The 11,239-nt window shown below is 41.0% G+C and overlaps 1 protein-coding gene across 1 annotated transcript; it reads left to right on the top strand.

Moving 5' to 3' along the window:
- Positions 1 to 1,159: 1,159 nt before the first annotated feature.
- On the top strand, positions 1,160 to 10,421 carry PM20D1 (peptidase M20 domain containing 1). The gene is made up of 12 exons (XM_009647807.2): positions 1,160 to 1,274; positions 1,825 to 2,057; positions 3,480 to 3,566; positions 4,381 to 4,514; positions 4,963 to 5,082; positions 5,816 to 5,891; positions 6,125 to 6,186; positions 6,427 to 6,505; positions 7,666 to 7,737; positions 8,586 to 8,754; positions 9,358 to 9,457; positions 10,292 to 10,421. Exons 1-12 carry the CDS (start codon positions 1,160 to 1,162, stop codon positions 10,419 to 10,421), a joined length of 1,377 nt encoding a protein of 458 aa, XP_009646102.2.
- Positions 10,422 to 11,239: the final 818 nt, after the last annotated feature.

Genomic DNA, 11,239 nt, shown 5'->3' with positions numbered 1-11,239 from the left:
GCCTTGAAGGGCCGGCCATGGGGCACGGGTGGGAGCGGGGCAGCTGTGAAGGACCCTCCTGGGGTGCTTTCCCCTGGGTGGAACCCGGTTGTTTATTCTCCTGAAGCCAACTTTATTCCCATGTTGATTGTCTTCACTTTCCCTCTAATCTGTCCAGGCCCCCCTTTGCCCACTGGGTCAATCACTGTCAGGTTCTGTGTTGTTGCTGTCTGAAGCCTCGCACACCGCTTTGCTGCAGGCAGCCCGTCCGTGACAAGCCGGGGGGTGGTGGGGGGGGTGGGGGTGTGCTGGCTGACACAGTCTTCTGCAGAAGACTTTGAGGATATTTAGATTTCAAGAGGGTTTTTAGATCTCACGCAGTTTACAGGAAACCACGATCTGGCACAAAATGATGGTCCTTGACTGTTCAAGTGGGGGTTGGGTTTTGTAAGTCTCGCGTTGTTGGTTTGGAAGATTTCTTGCCTAGCAAATTCTGTTTGCGTACTTTTTAACGGGAAAATGCAGGGATATGAGAGATACTTATTTCTTTGTTTCTTCTTAAGTAACACGACCTTTAAAAGGACTCTGTAGCCTCACTTAGATGCATCCTAAGATGCTCTTAGGAAAGGCAGCTGTGATTTGGACTAAGTTATGCCCTGTTTTGCATGAGTGACTCGGTGTTGGAGAGCAGCCTTGTCTGACCCTGTTTAAATGACAGAGCAGACTAGGAGCAACAAACAGCCTGTCTATGTATCTTTAAGGGTTGGAGCAGTAGGAAAGAAGGTGCTATAAGAGTCTTACCATCACAGCCTGACTTACTATTGAAAAAGAACCTTGAACTGCCAGCGAAGCTGCCTGCTTAGCTGCCAGAATAGTTTAGGGTTCTGAGGCATCAGTTCACCCTAACAAAATGCAGCTGCTTCTGGGCAGTAGCATTTCTACAATGTTTTAGGATGAAAAATGAGGTTGAAGCAATTAGAGAAATTGGCTGACACTGGAAGGAAATACCAGTGTGCTGCATGGGCACAGCTCAGCTGAAGTCCATCAGTCGTATTTGATAGTGGCAGCAATTACTATCCTGTGAAACAATCTTTAAAGCCTGGAAAATATTCAGGAACATAAATATTATTTTCCCTTTTGAAATGCAGTTCAAGTATTGTTTGACTGATTTCAGTGTTGAATGATTTCTGTTTTGTATTTCATTGAAGGCGCTATTAAAATCCCAACTGTTTCCGTGTCTCCAGAGGATTTGAATACAACTGCCATGGCAGAATTTGGGAATTACATTCAGGAAGGTACTGAACTTTCATTCCTGGCAATCTCTGCTGCTCAATTCTATTTTCATAAACAAATTGAAGAGAATATATATGGTTCTTGAATGTAATGGAACAGATTTTTATTTTGTTTTTCCTCAAGAAAGGACTAGCAAAAATGGCATGCGTAGGTCACCTCTGCCACAGTGTACTTTTGTGTAGCAGTGGGCAAAGCTAGAACAGAGAAGGTTCAAATCTCTCTTTGCAGTGATGGTTTTTGGTTTGAGAAGGACCAAAGGAAGACTACCCTTGTTTCAGCCTGCTTTTTTTGGCAGTCCAGTCATTCCTACCTGCAAAACAGCTGCAGCGCTGGTGAACAACAGTTACTGGGTTTGCTTAGGAAAGTCTTAAATACACAGTGAGATGGATTGGTAGAAGTGTGAGAACGAAGCTACACATCTGCTTCCTAGTCTTAGTTACAGTGCTTCCCTTGAGGCTAAATAGATGACTACTCTGTGGAGTATATAATGATAAAATAGGACATTATTGTTAATTTTTCTTTTTCATGTGTTTTTAATTTTTTTCTTAACAGTCTTCCCGGCTGTATTTTCTTCAAAGTTCATTCAACATGAAACTGTTGGGAAATACAGCCATCTCTTTACTGTTCAGGGTTCTAACCCTGAAATGATGCCCTATATGCTGCTTGCACACATGGATGTTGTGCCTGCTCCCCCGGAGGGCTGGGATTTCCCTCCTTTCTCAGCTGCAGAGCATGAAGGTTTCATCTATGGACGAGGAACGCTGGATAACAAAAACTCTGCCATAGTACGTCGTGTTGGTAATACCATTTCAGAGAGATACAAAGCCTGAAAAAGGCAAATCAGAGGACTCTATTATCTTGAGATTTACTATATTGTCTCTCTTGCCCCTCTTTAAATGCAGGATTTTAGTGGTAAATTCCTAAGCCCCGTGGTTTTCTCCCAACTTTTCCTAGAGATGAGGTGGAGTGGTCTTTTTATTACTGAAGAAAGCAGAGTTAAAGCTCTTGGAAGATCCAGAAAACATGTTCACAGATGCAGATGTATTTGGTTAAATGCCATATTCAAATTTTATGTCAAATGCTGTGTTTGAAACCAAGGATAGACCTTTTACTTTTTCCCAGGTGTCATGTGGGCATTCAGAAGCAAACTTGGCCCTTTGAAAAAACTTGAGTTTCAAAATAAACAATGCTTATTTAATGTTATAGTCAAATAACCTTGTCTCTCTTATTATCTAGTCTGTGGCAGAACAAAGAGCTGCTGTACGAAGTATAAAAAACATGGATCTGTGAAGGAGTTCTCATTTGGGAAAAGGCTGATGGAAAAATTAATAAGAAAACCAGTCCTTTGTGACTTGCGTGGATTACTTCCATGTATTTAAATTTAAAGAGATGTTTAGCAAATCAGTGTCACAGATGCTGTGGCTGCTTATTATGGTATAGGCCATACTCCTAGAAAGTTTCTTGAAGTTGTTTAATCATCAATTTCAAAGCCTTGCAACTTAAAACTTTGTTTTGGTGCTTCCTTGTACTATGAACTGCACAAGTAACTCCACAAATGGATGATAAAAATCAACAATTTCAGTGAACATGGCAAAAATGGGTGCTGACGAGGTAGAAGCGATATCACTTCTGCTGAAATGAAAAAAAATTAACTAGCTTAAATTGAAAAAAACAGGCGGGATGAAAAAAATGAGGCAAATGGTAGATTTCATTTCTCATTCTTCAGATTAAGTTTCTCATTCTTCTGTTTCTGTCTTCTTAGCACTTTTTGTACAAAGCATACTGCTTATTAAAATGAATGGATTTGGTAGCTCAAGTCAGAGCCAAACTGTGTGTAGGATAGACAGCTTAGAGGAACAGTGAATTCCTTGGATAATTATAACTCTGTCATGCTTCCTGTGCAGTTTGTCACTGACTTCATCAGTAGCAAGAACAAGCCTACACTGTATTTTGTGTATGTACACTGACACTGTGTAGCACGCTAAGTCTTAAGCATTATTGATCAAAAATATTGCAGTGTGTTATCCAAGAATATGAATATAATCAGTAGGAGTTGTAGGAATAAAAGCTCAACTGTGAACAGGACAAAGTTTCCTTAAGGGCTCTGAATGCATCATATTTCTTTTACATTACATTGCATTCTTTTGTATTTATTGTCCTTGCTAACACACAAGAATAGCTCGATACATCCTGCTTTTTTTCTGCAGGGTATTCTGCAAGCTCTAGAATTTTTGCTGAGAAGAAATTACAGACCCCGCAGATCATTCTATGTTGGCATCGGACACGATGAAGAGGTATTTGCTTTCCTTCCATCAGAACAACTAGTTGTTTGCACTGTTCATGTATGTAACAAGGCTGAATTTTTAAACACCGTTTAGCTACAAAGTTTTTCCTGTTTTTCTTGGTTATGTGGGTAGATACTGTGTCAGGCACGTGGTTGTAGTTACTTATTGATTGTTTGGCTTTAAGTGACATTGACAAAGGGTTTCGCGTGATGAGCAAAGAGAAAAGAAAACAGTAGAGTGTTATTTCAAATTCTTTTCTGCATGGAAGGTACAGCAGGAGTCACATTTTGGAGTATATATAATACATGAAAAGCTGGCTTAAGATTTACATGGTTGTTGCAAATGATCGAGAAGAGCTAACAAAAATATTCCACTTTTGTTGTGGGTATACCTGCTACTAAACAGTACAAAGAGACAGATGAGGTGGTTTGGTTTTTTCATTTTCAAAATATAAAGACAAAGAATTGCTAAGAGTTCAAATGAATACCTCTTCAAAATGGCTAATTAATTTGTGGAGCTTATAGCTCTGAGATACCATTGTGTCCAAGAGCTAGGAGGATTCAAAGCAACATTCAATGAGTCATGAATGAGAGCATTCCTCAGTGTGGAGATAAATTCATCTGCCACCAGGCTGTTAACAATCTCCAATGAATTTTGCTAGGAAGAATCTTTTATCGACAGGTTGCTCTAGAGCTGTTGATGAGGGGATTTCTTGCATTCTTTGCATTGTAGCACTGGTGACTGTCAATAGCAAGTTGTTTTCCAGTATTCTTCCTAATGGTGTGACTTAATCTGACCAGTTCCTCTGGCTGGATTCTCACAGGTGTTTGGTCGCAAGGGAGCAATGAAGATTGCAGCTCTGTTGGAAGCTAGAGGAGTGAAACTCTCCTTCTTACTGGATGAGGGGAGTGCAATACTAGATGGCATCATTGCAGGAGTGGAGAAGCCAGTAGCTGTGTAAGTAAGCAAGAACACAATTTACCATGATGAAAGTGATCCGTTTTCAATAATTAATTTGTGAGGAATGACCTTGCTAATGCCAATAAAATACATTCTCAAGGCATGTAGCAGCGTTGGTGTTGCTAAAGCTACAGCAGTGGCACAAAGTGCAAGCAAAGGACCTTCAGCATTTGCTTGCTGTCCATCACAGCTGTGCTGACAAAAGCAGAATGTTCCACTTAGCTACTGCCAGCACATTAATTGTATGCTGTAGAGTCTGCTCACTGGAGAGGCAGCCAAGACATCAGCCCTCCAAACATTTGGAGATTGTGTTAAGGATTTGGTTTTGCTGCTTCTTTGGTGTTTTTTATGATACTAAAAATAGGCAGAGTAGTTCTTTTTACTTGTAGTCTGTGCATGTGTGTTTAGAGTTGCATTAATAATTTATTTATTTATCATTGGCCAGAATTGCTATCACAGAAAAGGGTTCAATGACACTGAACTTCACTGTGGAAAAAGAGCCAGGACATTCGTCCTTTCCTCCTAAGGAGACAAGTATTGGCATTCTTGCAGCAGCGATGTCCAGGTGAGAGCTTCCCTGTCATCTTAACGTTGAAGACAAGTCAAGCAGACTCCTAAGTGTTTTGCAAATTCCCCTCATATATTTGAAATTGAGGTTTGTAGCTCACTTTGAAGGGCAGAAACACAATCCCCAGGAAAGGGACAATTGCCAAATGTCTGGAGTGTCTTTTCACTTCAGCTGTTCCTAGTGTCAGTTGATTCCTTAAAGCCAAGACAATGGGTACATCGTGATGTCTATCATAATTTACTCTGTAGCGGTAGAGATTGCTTTGTTTGGGTTGCAGAATTTCTCTGGAATTTACCCTTGCACATACCTGCTGCCACTAGCTGGTAATTATCCAAGCCAATAAACATGGTATAAAGTCAGTAAATCATCTCATTACATGTCTGTGTAGATATCAAATTGGCTAATCAATACTTACCTTAGAAAAACTTAGTATGTACAGACATGATGGATTTTGGTGTGATATTTTTATAGATTTCCATGTATTCTTTGTAAGAGTCAGGCTTTCAGATTTTTTTCAGCTGTTCTTGAAAGAAAATCTTTGCATGTGACTGGAATGCCCAGAAATCTGTCATGGAGCTGCGCTCACAGATCTCCTTACCAGGAGAGGAAAGTGTGATTGCATCTCAAATACATGGATACATTTCACAAATCAAATTCCTATCAACCTTCTGGAGCAGTAATAGCCAGAGATTTTTTTTTAAAATTCAAATGTTGATTTGCTTTGTCGTAGACTGGAGCAGAATCCCTTGCGCAATCTGTTTGGCCATGGGCCAGAACTCATGACTATGGAGCACCTTGCATCAGAGGTGAGGAAAGAACTATAATTTCATTCTCAGATTTTTATATTAGTAAGTGAAGAGTAACCCAGCATATGAATTTAGAGGACAGTTACATAGTTCCTGGGAAGGAGAAGACTTAAGCTGGACTTTCTCCCAGATAATTGTTTCTGCTGGAATTTTTTCAGCCATAGCCAAGTGACTACACTGTCATCTTGAAAACTAGAAATTATCTGATTTGTGGTTTTGTTTCTTCCACTTAGTTCAGGTTTCCTCTCAATCTCATCATGAGCAATCTATGGCTGTTTTCACCTATTGTCAGCAGGTAAGAAAATAATCCTTGATGAACATTCCCAGCCTCTCACCCTTAAAAGATGAAGACCATTAGCCATTCCTAGTCCTCCCAGGCAATCAGTTATACCATTTTGTAGTTTAGACAATGTCAGTGCTTTACTGTTAATAACCGCTTTGTTAATTGCATAGGCCAGCTTATTGCTTGTGTAATTGTGGTGCTTATGTTCTGTCACTATTAAACTCCTTTGAACATCTCTTTCTTTTTTGTAAGAGTTCTTGCCTGGAAACCTTCCACCAATGCCTTGATTCGAACTACTACAGCAGTCACGATGTTTAACGCAGGAATCAAGGTAGCTTCATTTTGATTTTTCTCCTTGTAGTACAATGAGACTGTTGGGACATTTGGGTTCCACCTATTTACATCCAGTTACAGGATCAGTACTGACCCTGTCTGGTGTCACCACCAGTCTCCTTTTTACTTCAGATGTGGCTTGGATTTAGCTAGTTGAAAATCACTTCTTTCAGAAGTGTCTGATCTCTGTAAGCTAGTGTTAAGATTGTTTACATTTTAGGATGGAGAAGAAAGAGTTTGAGTGTTTTCTGTGTAATCATACAAAGTATCGATGACGGTCTTTGAAACTATGTCACAGTCATAAATGCTTCCCTAGCCCAGATGGGATCTTGTGTTTGTGAGCACGGGTCTGGCATTTACCTTCATGCGAGTGGGGTTAGTGTGCACCTTGGACTGAGAGATAACAGGTTCTGGCTGATACAGCCAGATCTTGCCCTGATAAGGAGGTGTAGCTGTCCAAAAATACTGTAGCCCTCGAAGATAAACAGGCTGTTTGGTGTGTCCCTGAAAAAAATCTGTTACTGAAAAGCATCACTGGACAAGAAAACAAGATGCAGTGGCTGAACAGTGACACTGAGTGGCCAGGAGAGAACTGACAGCCTGGCTTGTTTTTTTCCTAAATATTTTCTGTAGAAAAGAAGAGATACATGTCTTCAGTAACATCATTTGTTAAGCGACTTGCGCGTCTCATACTTGGAGAAGTAATACAACAATTAGGTAAAAACAGTGCTAAAAAAAAATTATTAACTTTCAGAATTTCTCAACATAAAGTTTCTGAAGGGAGAGGGCTTATCTTAAAAGGAAAACTGTATAACAGCTAACTTGATTTTGTTGAATTGATGAATATCTTTGTGTAGTTATCTGCATTACAGATGAGATTCTGAAGGGAGAGGGCTTATCTTAAAAGGAAAACTTCTGTATAACAGCTAACTTAATGTTGTTGAATTGATGAATATCTCTGTGTAGTTATCTGCATTACAGATGAGATGTACAGTATTTTAACACAGACTACAGAAAGAGATATCACACTTAATGATAGTGGAAACAGTGAAGCATTATTCTGAGGCCTGGAGTTCTTTGAGCAGTTTCTGAGTTTGCAGTTAGCATTTTAATCTGGTTTTAACTTCCTTTTAAGTTTTGGTCCTTCCTTTTTTCTAGATAAATGTCATCCCATCTTCTGCAAAAGCAACTGTGAACTTCCGGATCCACTCTGCAGAGAAGACCACTGAGGTTCTTACTGTACCCCCAGATCCTCCATCCCTTTCTGAGCAGAGAGGCGCTTGGCTGTTTGTGCAGCAGAGCTGTTCCATAAGAATACTCTTTTCATCTATCCCTGTATTCATACAAGCAGAGAAAGTGGAAGATTTGGGCATTGCTCCTGTATGGAGGCTGTCAGAAAGGCAGCTTATCTACTGCCTTTGCTCCTCCTTTGAGATGGATTGTGAAGTGTGTTGTCTCCTATGGCTTCTGAGCATGGACCAGAGCAGGAGGCAGGCCAAACTTGGAAGCATGCCTTGCAGTTATATCGAGCAGATTTCAGAAGTCTTTTTGTGCCAAAGAGCACATGGATCATATGTGATTATGGAATGGAAATGTTAAAGTTTGTGACCTGTGAGAATATAGGAGTCTTGTGCACTTCAGTAGGTATGGCCTGTCCAGCTGTGAAACATTGTCACTAAGTAGTACCTTCCCTTCCCAAACCTTTGCTGAAAGTTTCTCTTTCTGGAAGCTTTTTCTGGATTTTTAACTTCGATGACCCAACTACCAAGCAGCAGCAGGCTGACCATCTGCCTTTCAGGACTGAAGCAGCTCAGGAATACCTTGAGACAGTGATGTGCATCTGAACTAGGGAACATCTGCACTAGGGGATAAAAAATTACCTTAAGTATCAGCCATCCACTGAGTAAGAGGAAGAGAGACTGTCACACAGTGTCAGTCCTAACTGGCATCTGTATTTGCAGCCACAACTGGTAGTTCATGGACAAACTTTTTCTGGAGAGTGGAACATTTTCTGGCATCTAGAAGGGATGTACTCTCTCAGTTCTGTTGCTTATTTAATTTCTCTGTTTCACCCATAGGTGCTAGAGATGGTTAGGAACACTGTTGCTGATGACAGAGTGAAGATCGATGTAGTAGAGGCTTTTGACCCACTCCCTGTCAGTCCTTGGGATGACCAGACATTTGGAGTCCATATTTTTCAAAGAACAGTCCTGGATACTTTCCCAGATGTTGACAGTGTAGTCCCAGGTAACAGCAAGCACATGATGGTTATTGTTTCCTCTCCAGCTTCCGCCCTGCTTTTCTCTCCCCCATCCCCCAATATTGACTTGTTTCTATTTTCTGTGTATTTCTCCACCCCAGCTGTTAACTACTGGAAACAGCTGGTTTTTCCTCTTTTTATTCCATTCCCTCTTTATGTTTTAAAAGTTCTAATGTTGTTTTTTGGTAGTGGAAGTAAAAAAGCAAACAGGAAACTGACAGAAACAATGAGCCTTGAATTTGACTCTCTGCACATACAAAGGAATCTCTTCGGGGAAGAAAGGAATTGTGAGGGAGGGTAGCAGGTCTTCTTGCTTTTTTTTTTTATGATCCCAGCCCCTTCCCGTTCTTGTAACTCCCTCCTAGTTCTGTACAGTTTGTTGGACTGCAGTTTGAAGCTCAAATTTTTGTGGAGGCTGAGATACGTTCTTCTTCCAGGACGTACCAATAAACTATTTCCAGTGATTTTGCTTTTGGTGTAGCTAGGGGTCATGCAGAACTGTTATCAGATGCCCTTCCTTTCTGCTGGGAAAAGTGTGGGTCATTAAAATGCTGCTCTCGTGCAAAGTAAACCTGAGGTTTGTTTTCCAGGCACGTGTATTGGAAACACAGACAGCAGGCATTTCACTAACGTCACAAATGCCATTTATCGATTTAACCCACTGCTCTTGAAATCAGATGATCTTCCCAGGTACTGTGTTCTGCCTGCATGTGGGCAGCTGTTTGGGGTGGGGACTAGCGAAAGAGAAAATCGATATGCGTTAGGCAGGAGAAGGAAACCCAACCTTGTATACCTTGGCATGGTGGTGGTATTGCCTCACATTCTGTTAGGCCACCCATTTCCTGCAGATTTGGGTGCTGCACAAATAGGGGATGGTAGTTACACTGGGAGAGTGTTAGCCCTTACTCTTCTTTACTTCAGATGCAGACAAGACCTCATTTCAGTGTCCCATTCGGTAGTACAGCAATGCTGTGAAGCTAACTGGATCCTTTATATAGTGCAGCAGTGTGAAGGTGTGGTTCTGGTAACTGGCCTTGTTTAAGAGATTTATCCGTATGTTTGGGCATGTGCCACCCTGAATTTATTTGCTCCTTAAAGCTGGAAGTTTGGTTTCCTGGGGTAAAGTGATAACAAAGAACATAATCATGCAAGGGATTGTTTGTTTATTCAGTGTATAATGGATTTGGCATTTTATTGAGGTGCAGATGATATGGGAGTAGAGTGCTCTCCTAGCTGTACAGGACAGTGACATAAATGGCCAAGAAATAGGCAGAAAGCTGGAATACCGTTTTTTCTTTTCCACACACAACATGGACTTAGTTGTTTTGCTCTGAGCCTTAGAAACAGTAAATTTGGTTGGTCTGAGGAACAGACATTGCAGTTACAGTGCAGCATTTGGTGTATATTACTGTATTTTTATGTTGTCATTGCTTTATGAACTGAACGGGCAAGTAGGGTGCTGGCTATATGCAGGTGAGTCACAAATGCACACCGGAATGAAAAACATTCTTCTCTTTCTACCAGGATCCATGGGTTGAATGAGAGAATCTCCGTTGAGAATTATGAGAAACAGATTGAGTTCCTCTTTCAGCTGATCAGAAACTGTGACATTGATGAGCTTCCGGAGCCTCACGCAACCTCCCACGAGCTGTGAGAGAAACACCTGAGAGAGCAGCTACTGAGGTGGACTCTGGGATGGCGGGGTCGGGGCCATAGGATGCAGTTGTGTGTTGTCTATTGAGCTATGTCTGGGATTTGGTTTTTTGCATATTGCTGTTTACATACCGATGGAAAAATTGCTGATTGCCACTTTAGGCAAATGTACGGTTTGCCAGAAAGTGATAAGAACCTGGACAAAACACAACAAATAACCCTGATTTCAGTTCCTCTCTCATCTGACAGGCAGCCATTAATCTGGTGATATTCATTTTTTCAGCACTTTCTTTAAGCCTCTGAAATTGGTAGTCACTTAAAAACCTAAGCTATAATCAGCAGTCACTCCCCTATCAGTAAGAGGTGAATCTTCCTATGTGTGCTTTTGACAAACTTGTTTTATACGGTTAATTGATTTTTCACAAACGATGTGTCTGTCAAAAGCTCACATGAAAGGTTTGTGACAGGGTGTAGGTTTCACGTAATTGGTAGAGTTACGCTGAGAGTTTGTTGCACTGCTGCTTGGTGTGGGCTTCTTCCCCAGGTGATGCTCTCACCAGTGTCAGTGTTAACGATACGGTGAAGTTCTCCCATGCGTGCACTGACTTCTGAGACTATTTTAGAACACTGAGCTCCAGAAGCCCTAGCTATGTTGCTTATAACTGACGTTCACCTGATCTCAGAGGTGCTGAAAACTTTTCTTCCTGTCTTTTCAGTGACTTTCTTTTTTTTCCCCTCTCTCACTCTTTGGTATGGCCCAGGGTATGTTGTGCAGCTGGGTGTCAGAATAGGAAGAACTGTGGCTTTAAATAAGAAACT

The sequence above is a fragment of the Egretta garzetta genome, unplaced genomic scaffold (genome assembly GCF_000687185.1).
Source record: "Egretta garzetta isolate BGI_Z169 unplaced genomic scaffold, ASM68718v1 scaffold640, whole genome shotgun sequence".
Classification (NCBI taxonomy): Eukaryota; Metazoa; Chordata; class Aves; order Pelecaniformes; family Ardeidae; genus Egretta; species Egretta garzetta.
This window is presented reverse-complemented; position numbering and strand designations above follow the sequence as displayed.

Coding starts and splice junctions, on each gene's coding strand:
- PM20D1 (XM_009647807.2), top strand. CDS start 1,160: ATGATTTCTGTTTTGTATTTCATTGAAGGCGCTATTAAAATCCCAACT. Junction 2,058..3,479: donor ATAACAAAAACTCTGCCATA/GTACGTCGTGTT, acceptor TTTTTTCTGCAG/GGTATTCTGCAAGCTCTAGA. Junction 6,506..7,665: donor TGTTTAACGCAGGAATCAAG/GTAGCTTCATTT, acceptor CCTTTTTTCTAG/ATAAATGTCATCCCATCTTC.